Source organism: Gossypium hirsutum, chromosome A13, assembly GCF_007990345.1.
Source record: "Gossypium hirsutum isolate 1008001.06 chromosome A13, Gossypium_hirsutum_v2.1, whole genome shotgun sequence".
NCBI classification, from domain to species: Eukaryota; Viridiplantae; Streptophyta; class Magnoliopsida; order Malvales; family Malvaceae; genus Gossypium; species Gossypium hirsutum.
Genome location: NC_053436.1, coordinates 3,296,812 through 3,310,512, shown reverse-complemented (window position 1 = coordinate 3,310,512; position 13,701 = coordinate 3,296,812). Strand labels below are relative to the sequence as shown.

General features: G+C 30.4%; 1 protein-coding gene and 1 long non-coding RNA gene across 2 annotated transcripts; both read right to left on the bottom strand.

Annotated features, from left to right (window-relative positions):
* Nucleotides 1-1,401: 1,401 nt before the first annotated feature.
* Nucleotides 1,402-4,031, bottom strand: LOC107911421 (uncharacterized). The gene is made up of 2 exons (XM_016839248.2): nucleotides 3,866-4,031; nucleotides 1,402-1,884 (listed from the first exon to the last, which is right to left on the bottom strand). Exons 1-2 carry the CDS (start codon nucleotides 3,969-3,971, stop codon nucleotides 1,607-1,609), a joined length of 384 nt encoding a protein of 127 aa, XP_016694737.1. The 5' UTR covers nucleotides 3,972-4,031; the 3' UTR covers nucleotides 1,402-1,606.
* A 7,073-nt stretch (nucleotides 4,032-11,104) lies between these two features.
* LOC121212168 (uncharacterized) lies at nucleotides 11,105-13,297 on the bottom strand. Its single transcript, XR_005907365.1, has 2 exons — nucleotides 13,079-13,297; nucleotides 11,105-11,537 (listed from the first exon to the last, which is right to left on the bottom strand). It is a non-coding gene; the product is annotated as an uncharacterized lncRNA (long non-coding RNA).
* Between the last annotated feature and the right edge of the window lie 404 nt (nucleotides 13,298-13,701).

Here is a 13,701-nt window from a genome sequence, read left to right as displayed (position 1 = left end):
AAAATTCTTTCTTAGTTCTATGGAATATTCGGAGAATTGTTGGAAGTTTTATGTATTTCAAAGAATTCACAAAGTCTCACATCCTTTAAATAAACTTATCAATATTATGTTTATATAGTATTGTTTTACTTTGGGCTTATAAGAGCCAAAGTGAGAGGATGAACACGCGCTCATGAAGCTTGAGCCTGAAAGCTCAGTTCAGTTCAAACGAGTTAATTCTACCCCTTGCATATGATTCTAAGCTCAGTTCAATTTTGCTTTTTACATTTTTTATTTATTTTATTTATCACTATTTCAGTCAAACTAGGTTACTTGATTTCCTATTTAAGTGAGATTTTTTAATGTTAAAATCAAATATTTCTTAATGTATCAAGTATTTTCCCAACGAATCTGTTTTCTATTTTTGACATACATGGTACCTTTAAATGCCATGCATGATACCCTTCAAACATAAACAATCAGTTTATTCTTAACGTTCTCTTACAAATTCTCTGTTTTTCTCAAAAACTTCCTTCTATGATTTTACCCGAGTATTTAATTGTTTCTTTCTTTCTTGTTCCCTATTTTACGATTAATTAACAAAAGTACTTGTTGAATTTTAGAGGATACAGAACCCGCGAAATATCTTTAAGGACAGTTATATTCATGACTCAAGCAATAGTTCCTATTTTCTAACCCTTGGATTTCTAATAGAGGGTTGGTCGGTTGGACCCTCCACCTTCAATTTTCTTGCTATTTTTATGGAGAGGGGGATGATGGATTGATGGAGATGACTTAGGGGGGCTACTAGGGGTAGCTCGACTAGGGTATGGTGTTGGTGGTAGCGAGGGAGTTGTAGTGACAAAGCAAGGTCCCAAGGACTAGATTGTAAAATTTGTAAAGCCAAGTGGCCTTTTTTTTTAAATCCTCATTTTTTCAAAATTTTCTTTTTTTGGAATATTGAAATTAATAAAATATTTATATAAAAAATTATAAAAATTATAAGCATTCTGAACTAAGTACGAGTTTTTGGAGTTAGCTCACCTTATCGCCAACCTTTTGTCCGTTCTATTGTAGCACGTGTCGCCTAAGGCATAAGGGGCATGATGACTTGATGTCATCTTCACCTTCCTCTAACTTATCACCAACAGTTTGCTCAAAGTTTCAAACTCAACGGTGGCAACTAAACATGAGGGTTGCGCTCGTTGTGAGACTTAACCAACACCTTACGGCACGAGCTGACGACAACTATGCACCATTATGTTCGTGTTCCTGAAGGCACCTCTTTCTTTCAAGAGGATTCGCGACATGTCAAACCTTAATAAGGTTCTTTGCTTTGCATCGAATTAAACCCAAATTAGTTTGGCCTTTAATTCGTACACACTTCAAAAAAGCAAGACAAATTTCCCAAAAAATAAAATTATGAAACAAGTCATTTAAATTAAATTTAAAGAGTAAATAAGTTAGCAAGTTAGTGATTTTAAGGGCTGACAATTAAAATTAGATTAAATTGGACTTATTGCTTTGGGTCTGGACAAAATATGGTGTTTACACGGTTCATGTACACAAAGTACACAACAGAATACACAAAAAACGCCCAACTGCATCTAAAAACGAAACATAAACTTTATGGATTGGAGTAATAGGTGAAGGATTGAGAAGAGGAGCTTGAACACGATTGGGTGAAGACATTATCATTAGTTGTGCTTTCGCAATTCTGAACCACGGTCGAAGAGCTCGAACACGAGTTCGTGACAGCATAATCATTAGTTGTGCTTTCGCAATTCCATTTCTGTTCTGCAACCTGGCTAGATGGGGGTGGATGTGAATCTTGGCCACCCCAAGATGATGCTGACTTTGATTTACTTCTTTTTACTCCCGCTTTGCTTGGTCCATTGCCGCCTTCTGCAGTTCAATGCATTGGGCATCATACACATAAACCAGGACAAGGTTTAAGTCATGTTCCCTGATGAGTTTGTAAAGGGTTTTAAAAACCAAAAGGTTATAGTATAAATTCTCCATCTTACTATAAATTTACCACTCAGCTTTTTTGTGGTTCAACTTTATCATTAAATTATGAATTTTATTAAAATTTGTTACCAACTTTAATTTTTTAAATAAAATTTACCATTTGATGTTTTAAAAATAAAATATAATAAGAAAATTATTCAAATATTTTATGTTAATAGATAACAATAAATTAATTAATAAAAAATTAAAAACTCATTTATTTGCTTTGAATTTTCATTTAGCAAAAGAAAGACTTGAATTTTTTTTTTAAAAAAAAGGGTAATGTATATAGATGTACTATAACTCGACAACTTATACCTACTTAGTACTCAAACTTTTTTTTTTAACTTCATTGGTATCTAAACTTGGAAATTATAAGCCAACCTGATACTCTTTTAGGTACCTAACTAACATCGTTAAAATACGTTAATATGACACTAACGACCAATAGCATGATAACACGTGGTAGCATAACATTTTGACACTTGACAAAAATAAAAATATATAAAATATATATTCTTTTACACTTAGGGAATGAACCTAGACAACCATTTGTCTAGGTTCATTTGAGTTGCATTATTTGTCTAGATTCATTCTAAACATACTTTTTAGTTTTTTTTATATATTTTAAATTTTTATATTATTATTTTTAAATTTAAAATATATAAAATCCAAAAAATTAAAAAAATTATAAATTTATAAAAATATTAGAAATATAATTTGATACTAGAATGAACCTGGATACCAGTTTCTCAAATACATTTGAACCTAGACACCAATTTGTCCAGCTTAACTCTAGGCATTTTTTGGTAATTTTATATATTTTTATTTTTTTATAAATTATCATATTTTATATTATTATTAAATTAAAGATACATAAATTTTTATATTTTATAAAATCTTATGTTTTATACATTTTTTGTATATTTTAGATTATATAAATTATATTTTATATATATGGACAAATATATTTTATATTTTTTAAAAATTTGACGTGAAATAATATTATTTTAAATATATTTTTTATTTCCTAATTATAATATAGAAATTTAATATTTTATGAAAAATAAAAAAAAATTGCAAAATATTTATGGAATGAATATTGACAAAAAGTTGTCTGAGTTCAAACGTATGTAGACAATCATATGTCTATTTTCATTCTAATGTCAAATAATATTTCTAATATTTTTGTGAATTTGTATATTTTAAATTTCTAAAGAATAATAATATAAAAATTGATAGTCTAAAATGAAGTTGGACAAATTGTCATTCCTATGTGTAAAAATTTATGTATTTTTTTATTTTTTGCCACGTGTCAAAATGTAAAGCTTCCATGTATCTCAAGCTATTGGTCGTTAATGCCACATCAGCACTTTTAATATTGTGAGTCGGGTTCCTAAAAATGTACTAAGTTGGCTTAAGATTTTTAAATTTAGGTATCAAATAAGTATAAGCTAAATTTTAATAAAAAATTAAACTTTTAATATCAAAATCCAATCAAGCAAAATTGAAGTGGTGAAATTGAATATAGAGTTAAAGTATAGTGATAAAATTACCTCTAGTTTATAAGTACAAAAACAAATATCAATGAAACTAAAATATAATGACAATTTCCAATTTTTACATTGCAAATGTACACATTAAGCTAAAAATAATGAAAATGATTAAATTTAAAAGATACTGATACGTAAAGAAAATTGAAGACGTTTTGTCGACCGGCATGGGTATTATTACCAATACAGGAGGACATGGTTCGAGTGCGCTAAAGCGCATTATCCTCCTATTTATGAGTTAGAGAAAGAATATGCGTAATTCTAAATATTATATCAGAAAAAGCAAATATAATCGGAATATATAATGAAATTGCACGTTTTACCTTCCTCTTGTAGTTTTCGAGAGACTGTTCCATATGGGAAGAAGAAGAAAGATGCCAAGAGGTAACAACAAAGGATGAGAGGAAACGGAGGCTTCATAATTATCATAATTTGCTTCTCTCCTAGTGTTGTGGATTGAATGTTCAATTTCTCCCAATTCTCAAAACAACAAACACTATCTATTTATAAAAACTTGAAAGGGAATTCAAACCCACGCTGCATTAATAAAATATACACATTTAATCATTCGTTACTGAGTCAACAAAATAGACTATTAGTTACTAAGTCAACAAAATAGACTATTCATCTAATTAATTCTAGAAGTGGACCAAAAGCCTTTCTCCCATGAATATATACCTTCAATTTTGCCTTGAGTCAGAAAAAAATGTTATATTGAAAATGAATTTAATAATAATTTTAATAGTGTTAATAGTTGGGTTTGAATTTTAAAATCTAAAATGTAATGAGATTAAATTCCTAAAACTAAAAGTATAAGGACTAAATTATAGTTTTGTAAAAATTATAGAGACCAATAATATATTTTAACCCATTATCCAGCCCATCATTTGGGTTCTTTCGTTTTTTTAGGTCAATGAAAAGGCAGTGCTGGGCAAGTTCTATGAAATTGAGGTTCTTGTGTGAACGTAAGTAACGTTGGCGCTATCGACAAAAATAAATAAATAGATAATGTTGACGCCAATGTAACTTTCTTTTTTTTTTTAAATAAAATTTAGAGAATTATTTAAGTAAAATTTTCTCATCAATATTAATTTCAAGATTCGAACTTGATTTAAATATTTGGGAAAAATAATTATTTCTATTTTTTCAATTATTTGTGTTAGAACTTTAATTTAACAAATCACGCAGCTTTAAGCGATTTATTCGCTTCATTCTTAAGTTAAAAAATATTTTTTAGAGTATTTACTTAAACATTTAGTGTACTATTATTTTCTTATGCCTTTTTTGTTCAAGTCCCTTTGTCTTTCTAAGTTGTTTCCTCTTTATTTTGGTGTCTTATATAATTTTTTTGTGAGTTCTTATTTTCGAGTGTTAGGTTAACTTAGACTGATCTGGAGTAAAAAATCACCTAAAATCCAACGATTTATCAAACTAAAATTCTAACCCGTGACACTTCACGGTACCCCAATATAACTTTCAAAAACTAGTCGTAAAATCAAAGAAGCACTCTTAAGACTTGAAGAAATTCTATTAATGTTTAACTCACGGCAAAATTGGAGGTATATATTCATTGGAGAATAAACTTAGACTTTTGGTTCACTTCTAGAATTAATTAGATAAATAGTCTATTTTGTTCACTTAGTAACTAATAGAGCAAAAGCATCGTAAATGTTTTATACAAAATGGGCTTCTTAGCCAACAACCTTTTGGCTCAATGACAAGATCATTATGTTATAAGTATGAGAGTCTAGATTCGATCCCAAGAAACCTTATTCCCCTTCTCCAGTTATACAAAAAATACGCTTCTTATAAGTCGAATGGTATATATACATATTTTTTATCATAAAATTATATAATTATTATTTTATCTATTTAAATAAATATATTATTAATTAAAATACGAATTAAAAATAAAATAAAGCTTGAGAAGAGATTCAAACTTGGGTTACTTGAGTAATACGCATAAACATTAAACCATTAAACCAATCAACCAATAGCATAATGTGTAATAAAAAACAACATTTTGTATAAAGTGTTAGAACAGTAAAATTATTATACAAAGCTTTATAAATTAGAATCTGTCATATAAAATCATCAAGAACAAAACTAGATGCAGAAGTTGATGGAAAGTATAGATTGCAAATTAATGAGCACTATTCAAATTTTAAAAGTGATGATTTATCATCTTACAACTTTAATTATTCATAAGCATTATTCAATTTAAAAGTGATGATTTATCATCCAATGAATCAAAGGAATTTCAAAACTTCGTTGTATCCCGGGAGGACCTATATCTTAACCCTCTAGCAACTTTGTGTGGGGGCAAACAGTTCTATTTGAAAAGCGTCATTCGTGCCTCAAAGCCTACTATTTATTTCTATACAAGTCTCCTATTCTATCGTCTCCACTCACATTTCTAACAAAAGTATACTTGAATTCATCAATTTTTTTAAATTTTTGAATATTACGATTTTGACCTTCCAAATTAGCACAGAAGTAATTTAAAGAATGTGGCTCACTTTTTTTCTAAAGATTGGATATTAGAAAAGTTACGTTATGTCTAATTTAGGGACAATAACCTTAATATATGACTTTTGCATATTAACCTAATTTCTAATCAATCCATCATTAATTAGAAATTAGTTACTAGTGTATCTACACATATTTAGCCATACTTTATTTAATAACTAAAACTCATTAAACCTTAACCAAATTAGATCACTTTTAATTTGGGCTAATCTTTTATAATAGTAAATAATAACATGTAATTACTCTTATTTTATATGTGATATCCATATTTTCCAACATAAAACACTTTTTTTAAGTGCATCCTAAGGTTATTTCCCTAATTAATTCTAAAACTAGTTCAAAAGTCGAATTATTTTCCCAATGGGTATATACCCTTACTTTTTCCATTGATTCACAATTGAATTTTTCAAGGATATGAGATTCTTCTTTAAATCAGGCACATGTCTGACATTTGATAGTGTCCTAATAATTCTATCATGCATCTGGATCTGAATGATACCAACACCGATTACCTTACAGAGTGAATTGTTCCCCATAAGCACAACTCTACTTTCAACTAGACTATATGTGGAGAACAAATCCTTGTTTGGACACATATGGAAAGAGCACCCCAAATCCAGAATCCACTTAGACATAAGTTTAGACCTTTAGATCGTAGACACCAACAACCAATCATCACCATTATCCTTGACTACACATCGACTACCTCAGTCTTGTGTTCCTCATCACTCTCAGCAGCCCTATTGTTTTTATTTTTCAACTTATAACATTTTTCCTTTATGTGACCCAACTTTTTGCAGTAACTATATGTCTTGTCATGATTCCCCGACTTCGATCTTGACTTAGATTTATCCTGACCTAAATTCTTAGACTATTGTCTGCCTCTAGCAACCAAAAGCGAGTCTTGACTACCAAACTTACTACCCGAACCTAACTCATTATCAAGTTTTTCTTTCATCAACAAGTTACCCTTCACATTTTCAAATGAAAGTTTATCTCTACTATAAATCAGGGTCTCCCTAAAAGTTTTATACAAAGGGACAAAGAACACAATAATAGCAACCTAATCTTCATCAGCTATATTAACCTCGACATTCTTCAGATCATTCAAGAGAGTAACAAATTGACTGATGTGACCTCTAAGGTTCTCACATTTGTCCATACGGTGCGTGTATAATCATTGTTGCGAGAGACCTTGTCATATAAAAGGCTTCTAATTTTCTCCATAACACTACTGCCATTTTCTTTGTAAGCACCTCCTACAACATATTGTTTGTGAGGCACAATTGAATTGTTGATAGTGTTTTCTCATTCTGATTAATTCGTATTCGCGGGCTTTTTTCCTGTAATGACCTTTTTCAGACTATTTTGAACCAAAATTGAGGTCATCCGAACTTACCATAAGCTAAAATTTGTAATCCCATTGAATTTCTCGATATCGTACCTTATTTCCATCTCTGAACAGGTTCAATATGGAAACCGAACCAAACTATAATACAAATTTGTTTGAGATTGACCCGTATAAACAACGAGCAAGTAAAATAGAGAAGATCAAACACACAAATTTTATGTGGAAAACTCCTCCGAAGAGATTAAAAACCACGGGCAAAGGATACTCCACTTAAGGAGAAAATAAATGAAAAGTATAAGATGGAAAAAATAACCTAAATGAGTAAAGCCCAAAACTCTTCATCAAATCTCAAGTAGGAGATTCTGTCAACTATTTAAACAGGGTTACAAAGACCCTTTAACTAGGCTAATATTAAAGTCCTAATATGACTAAGTATTCTTAAACTAATCAGAGTTTAATTGGGAGAAGAAACTTGGTATTTTTGGGAACACGTCACCACGTCGCGACGTTGAGAATCGCCTTGTCGCGACATCGCCTCTACTTTGTCGTTTCAACATTGTTGCGTCGTCGCGACGCTCCTCATTTGTCTTGGGCCTATTTTGTGCCTTTTTTGGTTACTTGTCATTCGTTTTTCTAAGTGTCTGCAAAAAGTTCGATAAATGTGAAGCACACCCCACAAGCTCTTATACTAGAAGTTAGATTATATTTTGTCCCTTCACTGAAAAATGGATAAATTACTCCCTATACGTTAGATCAAAGAGCAAATTAGTCATTTTTATTAAAAATTTCATTCATTTGTACTATTGAAAACTAGTGTGATTGATAGAATAACCAAAAAGTGAAACGTGACATATCATGTATACCTCATGCTAATATACAGAGACTAATTTTTAACAACAAAAATGGATGAAATTTTTAACATAAGGACCAATTTGCTATTTGATCTAATTTGATTTAACGTCCAATAACTAATTTACCTATTTATGAGTAAGGGGATAAAATACAATCTAACTCTTAATATAGAGCCCACTATAGTACTTTTACCTTACCGGTGAGATTTCAAATTTAAAGTTGTAAATATCATCTTTTAAAAAATTATTGCATGAATATATCAAAAAAAATTTACTGCATGAATTAATTAAGATAATATGTAAAAAGAAATCCATTTGTTTCTTTTATCTTGGTTAAACATAGTCTAAGCACCAAAATAAGAGTCAAAACTTTGAAATGTAAAGAAGATTCTTGAAAGAGAAAATATTAATATGTTAAATATGACTCCTATTTTGAATAAAATTTGAAAAATAATCTTTCAGTTAAAATCTGTTTACTTGTTTCAATCAAACACTGATTAGTTTAGATTATTTTATTATTATTTGACTTATGAATTTAGCCTATAAATAGGCTATTTTACAACCTTAGAAAAAAAACACCCATTAGAGATTAGAACTCATAACACATTTAGAGAATTTTGTGTTTACGTTTTGAGGGTTCTTTATTTTAGGGTTTTCGGGATTGAGTTTTTATCTCCATCTTTTGTACTCTTCGTTCTTTTGTCATTATAGTAAAATTATCTTTGCCCGTGGTTTTTTATCCTCTTTGGAGGAGTTTTTTCACGTTAAATTTGTGTGTCTAATTTCTCAATTTATTCTGCTATTTTTTTGTTCGTTGCTTAATCGGGTCGATTCTTAACAAGCGGTATCAGAGCTAGTTCAATTTTCATAGATCAGCCCGTTCAGATATGGCAGCAACAAGATTTGAAATTGAGAAGTTCGATGGTGAGACAAATTTCAATCTGTGGCAAGTTCGGATGATGGCAATTCTAGTTCAATCCGATTTGAAAAAGGTGGTTACTGGGAAAAAGCCTGAGAATCTAAATAAAATAGAATGGGAAGAGCTTGATTAAAAGGCTTTGTCTACAATCCAGTTGTGCCTCGCAAATACGGTATTGTAGGAGGTATTGATGGAGAAGACCTCATCTACCTTGTGGAAAAGGTTAGAAATTCTTTATGCGACTAAGTCTCTAGCTAATCGTTTAGTGTTGAAACAACGTCTATTTACGTTTCGTATGAACAAAGGTGAGCCTCTTAAAGATCACATCAGTCAATTTATTACTCTTTTAAGTGATTTAAAGAATGTTATGGTTCATATTGATGATGATGATCAGGCTATGCTATTATTGTACTCTTTACCCCCTTCATACAAGTCTTTCAAGGAGACCCTAATTTATGGCAGAGACAAACTCTCGTTCGAAGATGTGAAGGGTCATTTGTTGAGTAGAGACAAACTTGACAATGAGCTTTATTTGGATAGCAAGATAGATAAGCAAGCTTCCGTTTTGGTAGCATCAAAGAAACGAGATAAAAGGTGTCGCTATTGTAAAAAGTTAGGTCACGTCAAAGCAGATTGTTATAAACTGCGAAATAAAAGAGATGATGAGAGTAACGAGAAACATGCAGCTGGTGCTAATTTGGCCGATGAAAAAAGTAATGATTTCTTGTTAGTGTCAACAAGCGATAACACCAAGCTCACGTCCGAGTGGATCCTAGATTCAGGATGTTCTTTCCACATATGTCCTAATAGAGAATGGTTCTCCACATACAGTTCGGTTGAAGGTGGAGTTGTGCGTATGGGAAACGATTCATCTAATAAGGTAATTGGTATTGGTACTATTAAAATTAAGATGCACGATGGGACGATTAGGACACTCTCAGATGTCAGGTATGTACTTGATTTATGAAAGAATCTCATCTCCTTAAGTATTTTAGACTTGAAAGGATGCAAAATCAACATCGATTCGAGCGGCATTAAAGTATCTCGTGGAGCTCTCGTTTTGTTAAAAGGTAAAAGAACCAACAATCTTTATATTCTAGAAGGTTATACAGTGACCGGTGAAATCAAACGTCCCTCGTCCGTTCGGAGTTGAAGTCAACTTGTTTGGAGCGGAGACAACTTGCTCATAGGAGGGAAAAAAGTATGACTGTTTCGTTGAAAATAGGTTCTCTTTTGGATGCAGGTTTTGAAAAGTTAGGGCACTGTGTTTGTGAAAATCAGACCCGGGTTAGTTTTGATTTGGCAGTGTACAAGTCGAAGGCTAGAAGTCTTCCAGTTTCTAAGCACAAATTCGACTCAGTTAATTCCCTACATAGTTCGAGATAGACTCGTGGCGGGCTTTGGCAAAGATGGCATTGTGAAAATATGAGTCAAGGTGGAGATTTGTTAAACATTACTCCTATTTTGAGTCAAATTTAAAAAATAATCTTTCAGTTAAACTCTGTTTACTTGTTTCAATCAAACACTGATTAGTTTAGATTATTTTATTATTATTTGACCTATGAATTTAGCCTATAAATAGTCTCTTTTACAACCTTAGAAAAAAACACCCGTTAAAGATTAGAACTCATAACACATTTAGAGAATTTTGTGTTTACGTTTTGAGGGTTCTTTGTTTTCGAGTTTTCGAGATTTAGTTTTTATTTCCATCTTTTGTACTCTTTGTTCTTTTACCATTATAGTAAAATTATCTTTGCCCGTGGTTTTTATCCTCTTTAGAGGAGTTTTTCCACGTTAAATTTGTGTGTTCAATTTCTCAATTTATTCCGCTATTTTCTTGTTCATTGCTTAATCGGGTCGATTCCTAACATAATATGAAGAAGAAGAAGAAGAAGAAGAAGAAGAAGAAAAATTCGATAGCATACAGTGCACCCTTGTATATCGAAAATTTATTCCAAAACTGCTTGGAATACTTCATATGAGGCAGACGCTTGGAGTAGGTTGGGACTTTTGGCCCCTCAAAAACAGTACAATTACAACGTTAAAATAACATTTTTTGGCTTCTCAAAATATTTATAATTTAATTTGAGCCCCTCTTATAAATTTATTTTTATATTAAGGACTCCTTTTATAAGTTCCGCTTTGATTTGGTAGGTTTCCACCAGTTTTAGGAAGACAACTACTATATGCCCTATCGCTTCCGCATTGTATCCCATGTTTGTTCCTATTAAAGATTCCTCGATTTACATAGCCAGTTGAGGGTGGAGGTACATTGTAGCCAGCCCAAGATGATGGTCGTTTTGAGTGGCTTCTTTTTACAGCCGCTTTGCTCCGTCCGTTCCCATCTATAATTCCAAGCATTGGATATGATATATAAACCAGGACAAGGTTTAAGCAATCTTCTAATTAGTGAGTTTATAAATGTTGTTTCTTTTCAAACTGGAAAACAAGGTTTTATTCACAATTTAACCCTTGAATTATATCCATTTTCCTATTTTAGTATCTAAATTTATTTTGTTTCGTTTTGGTACTTAAATTTTGCACTATCACCTATTTTGGTAGCTCACAACAAACTACGTTAAAAAAATTGGGTTAGTCAAAATGTGTCATGTCATTGATGACATGGCAATGTTGATCGATGATGTGGCACGTTGCCCAAGATGATCGGTGTTGACTGATGTTGACCGGGTGTATACCAATTGTTGACCCATGCTAACTGGCAGTTGATCAGTCAAAAAAAATTAAATTTTATTTTATAATTATAAAAATGAATATTTAAAAATGAAAAAATGGCAAAAATTATTTTAAAAATATAAAAATTAGCAAAAAATTATTTAGAAAATTTTAAATTTTAATTTTAAAAATAAGAAAAAATTTATAAATTTATTGAAAATATTAAAAAGTTGTAGAAGTTCTCAAAAATGTAAAAAAAATTGTTAAAATATTATTTAACTTGTAAAAAATTATAATAATTTAAAAAAATTGTAAAACTTGTTTTCACATTTTTTACATTTCTAAAAAAATTACAATTTTTTTTATTTTTTTATAAATTTAATATTTTTAAACATTATAAAAATTTTAATTTTTAAAATTGTGAAAAAATATGAAAATCATTAAAAATTTTAAAAAGTATGAACATTTTGTGAAAATCAAAACAACTAATATTTATAAATAATTTTTACAATTTTTCTTAAAACCATCTTCTAATATTTCAATTCAATGCTTGTTTTCAATTTCAAAGTTTTGTTTATTTATCAAAATTTTCAAAGCATTTTATTATAAGAAATTGAGGGCTAATTAACCAAATAATGCATTAAATCTGTCATTGCCAACCCATGGGCATAAGGATAAATCTTCCATCTTTTTATTTTGAACAATATGTGCTCTTTAAAATTATTATAATTTTTACAATTTTTTTAGATTTTTTACAACTTAATATTTTTAAATAAAATTTAAAAATCTCTAATTAAATTTTTACTAATTTTTTATTTTAAAACGATTTTTAATATTTTCTTGATTGGTCAACAGCTAATCAACTTGATCAACATGCCACATCAACAATCAATGTGTCATGTCATCAATCAACACACCATATCATTGGTCAACATTGCCATGTCACTAATGACGTGGTGTGTTATGTTTGGTTGATTATTTTTTTTAAACATCATCAACTGTGAGTTACCAAAATAAATATTGGTACAAAATTTCGGTGTCACAATGAGATAAAAATTGTTTAAGTACTAAAGGAAAAAAAACCTAGTTATAATTTAAACACTAACCTAAAAAAAAAGATAACATTGGTAAAATAATTGAAACTGATTAAAATATATAACTTTTTAAATAAATCTAAAAGATACTGTTACATGCATATAAATGATTACATTACCTGGAACCACCGTAAGTTTACGAGAGCTTATTTCATATAAGAAAAAGGCGATGCCAAGAGAGAGAAGCAAAGGATGACAGAAAATGAAGATTTTATTACCATAATTTGCTTTTATGTGTTGGGTGTCTCCCAACTTTCCCTAAGCAAAATTATTCTTTCATGTCAGAATCATGCTACTTATATAGACCATGCTTATTGTTCATTTTTCTCTTTAACCCATTATTTGGGTTCTTTTGTTTCTTTTGGTCAATGTAATATAAGCTTTAAAAAGACTGTTTTATTTTGTTCATTGAAGTGCTAAAAATTGCTCGGGATTTGGGCTATTTTAGTGGAATTAGAGTGCAAAATGTGTAAATTGACTCGATCAATTCCCACGTAAAAACTATAACATGCCATTTACGATTGACCCGAGTTAGCTGTTGACCTCAGTTCTGAACGTAACATCGATGTAACGTACGTGTAGGACCAAATTTATGCCCGGGCCCAAAGCTCACAAACCCAAACCCAAATACCCTACATAGCCTAACTAATTTATGCCATGACCCAATACAAGAAACCATCCACTACCTCCATCACCCCCACACCCTACTAAATCACCTCACTAACTCCATCACCCCACTAAA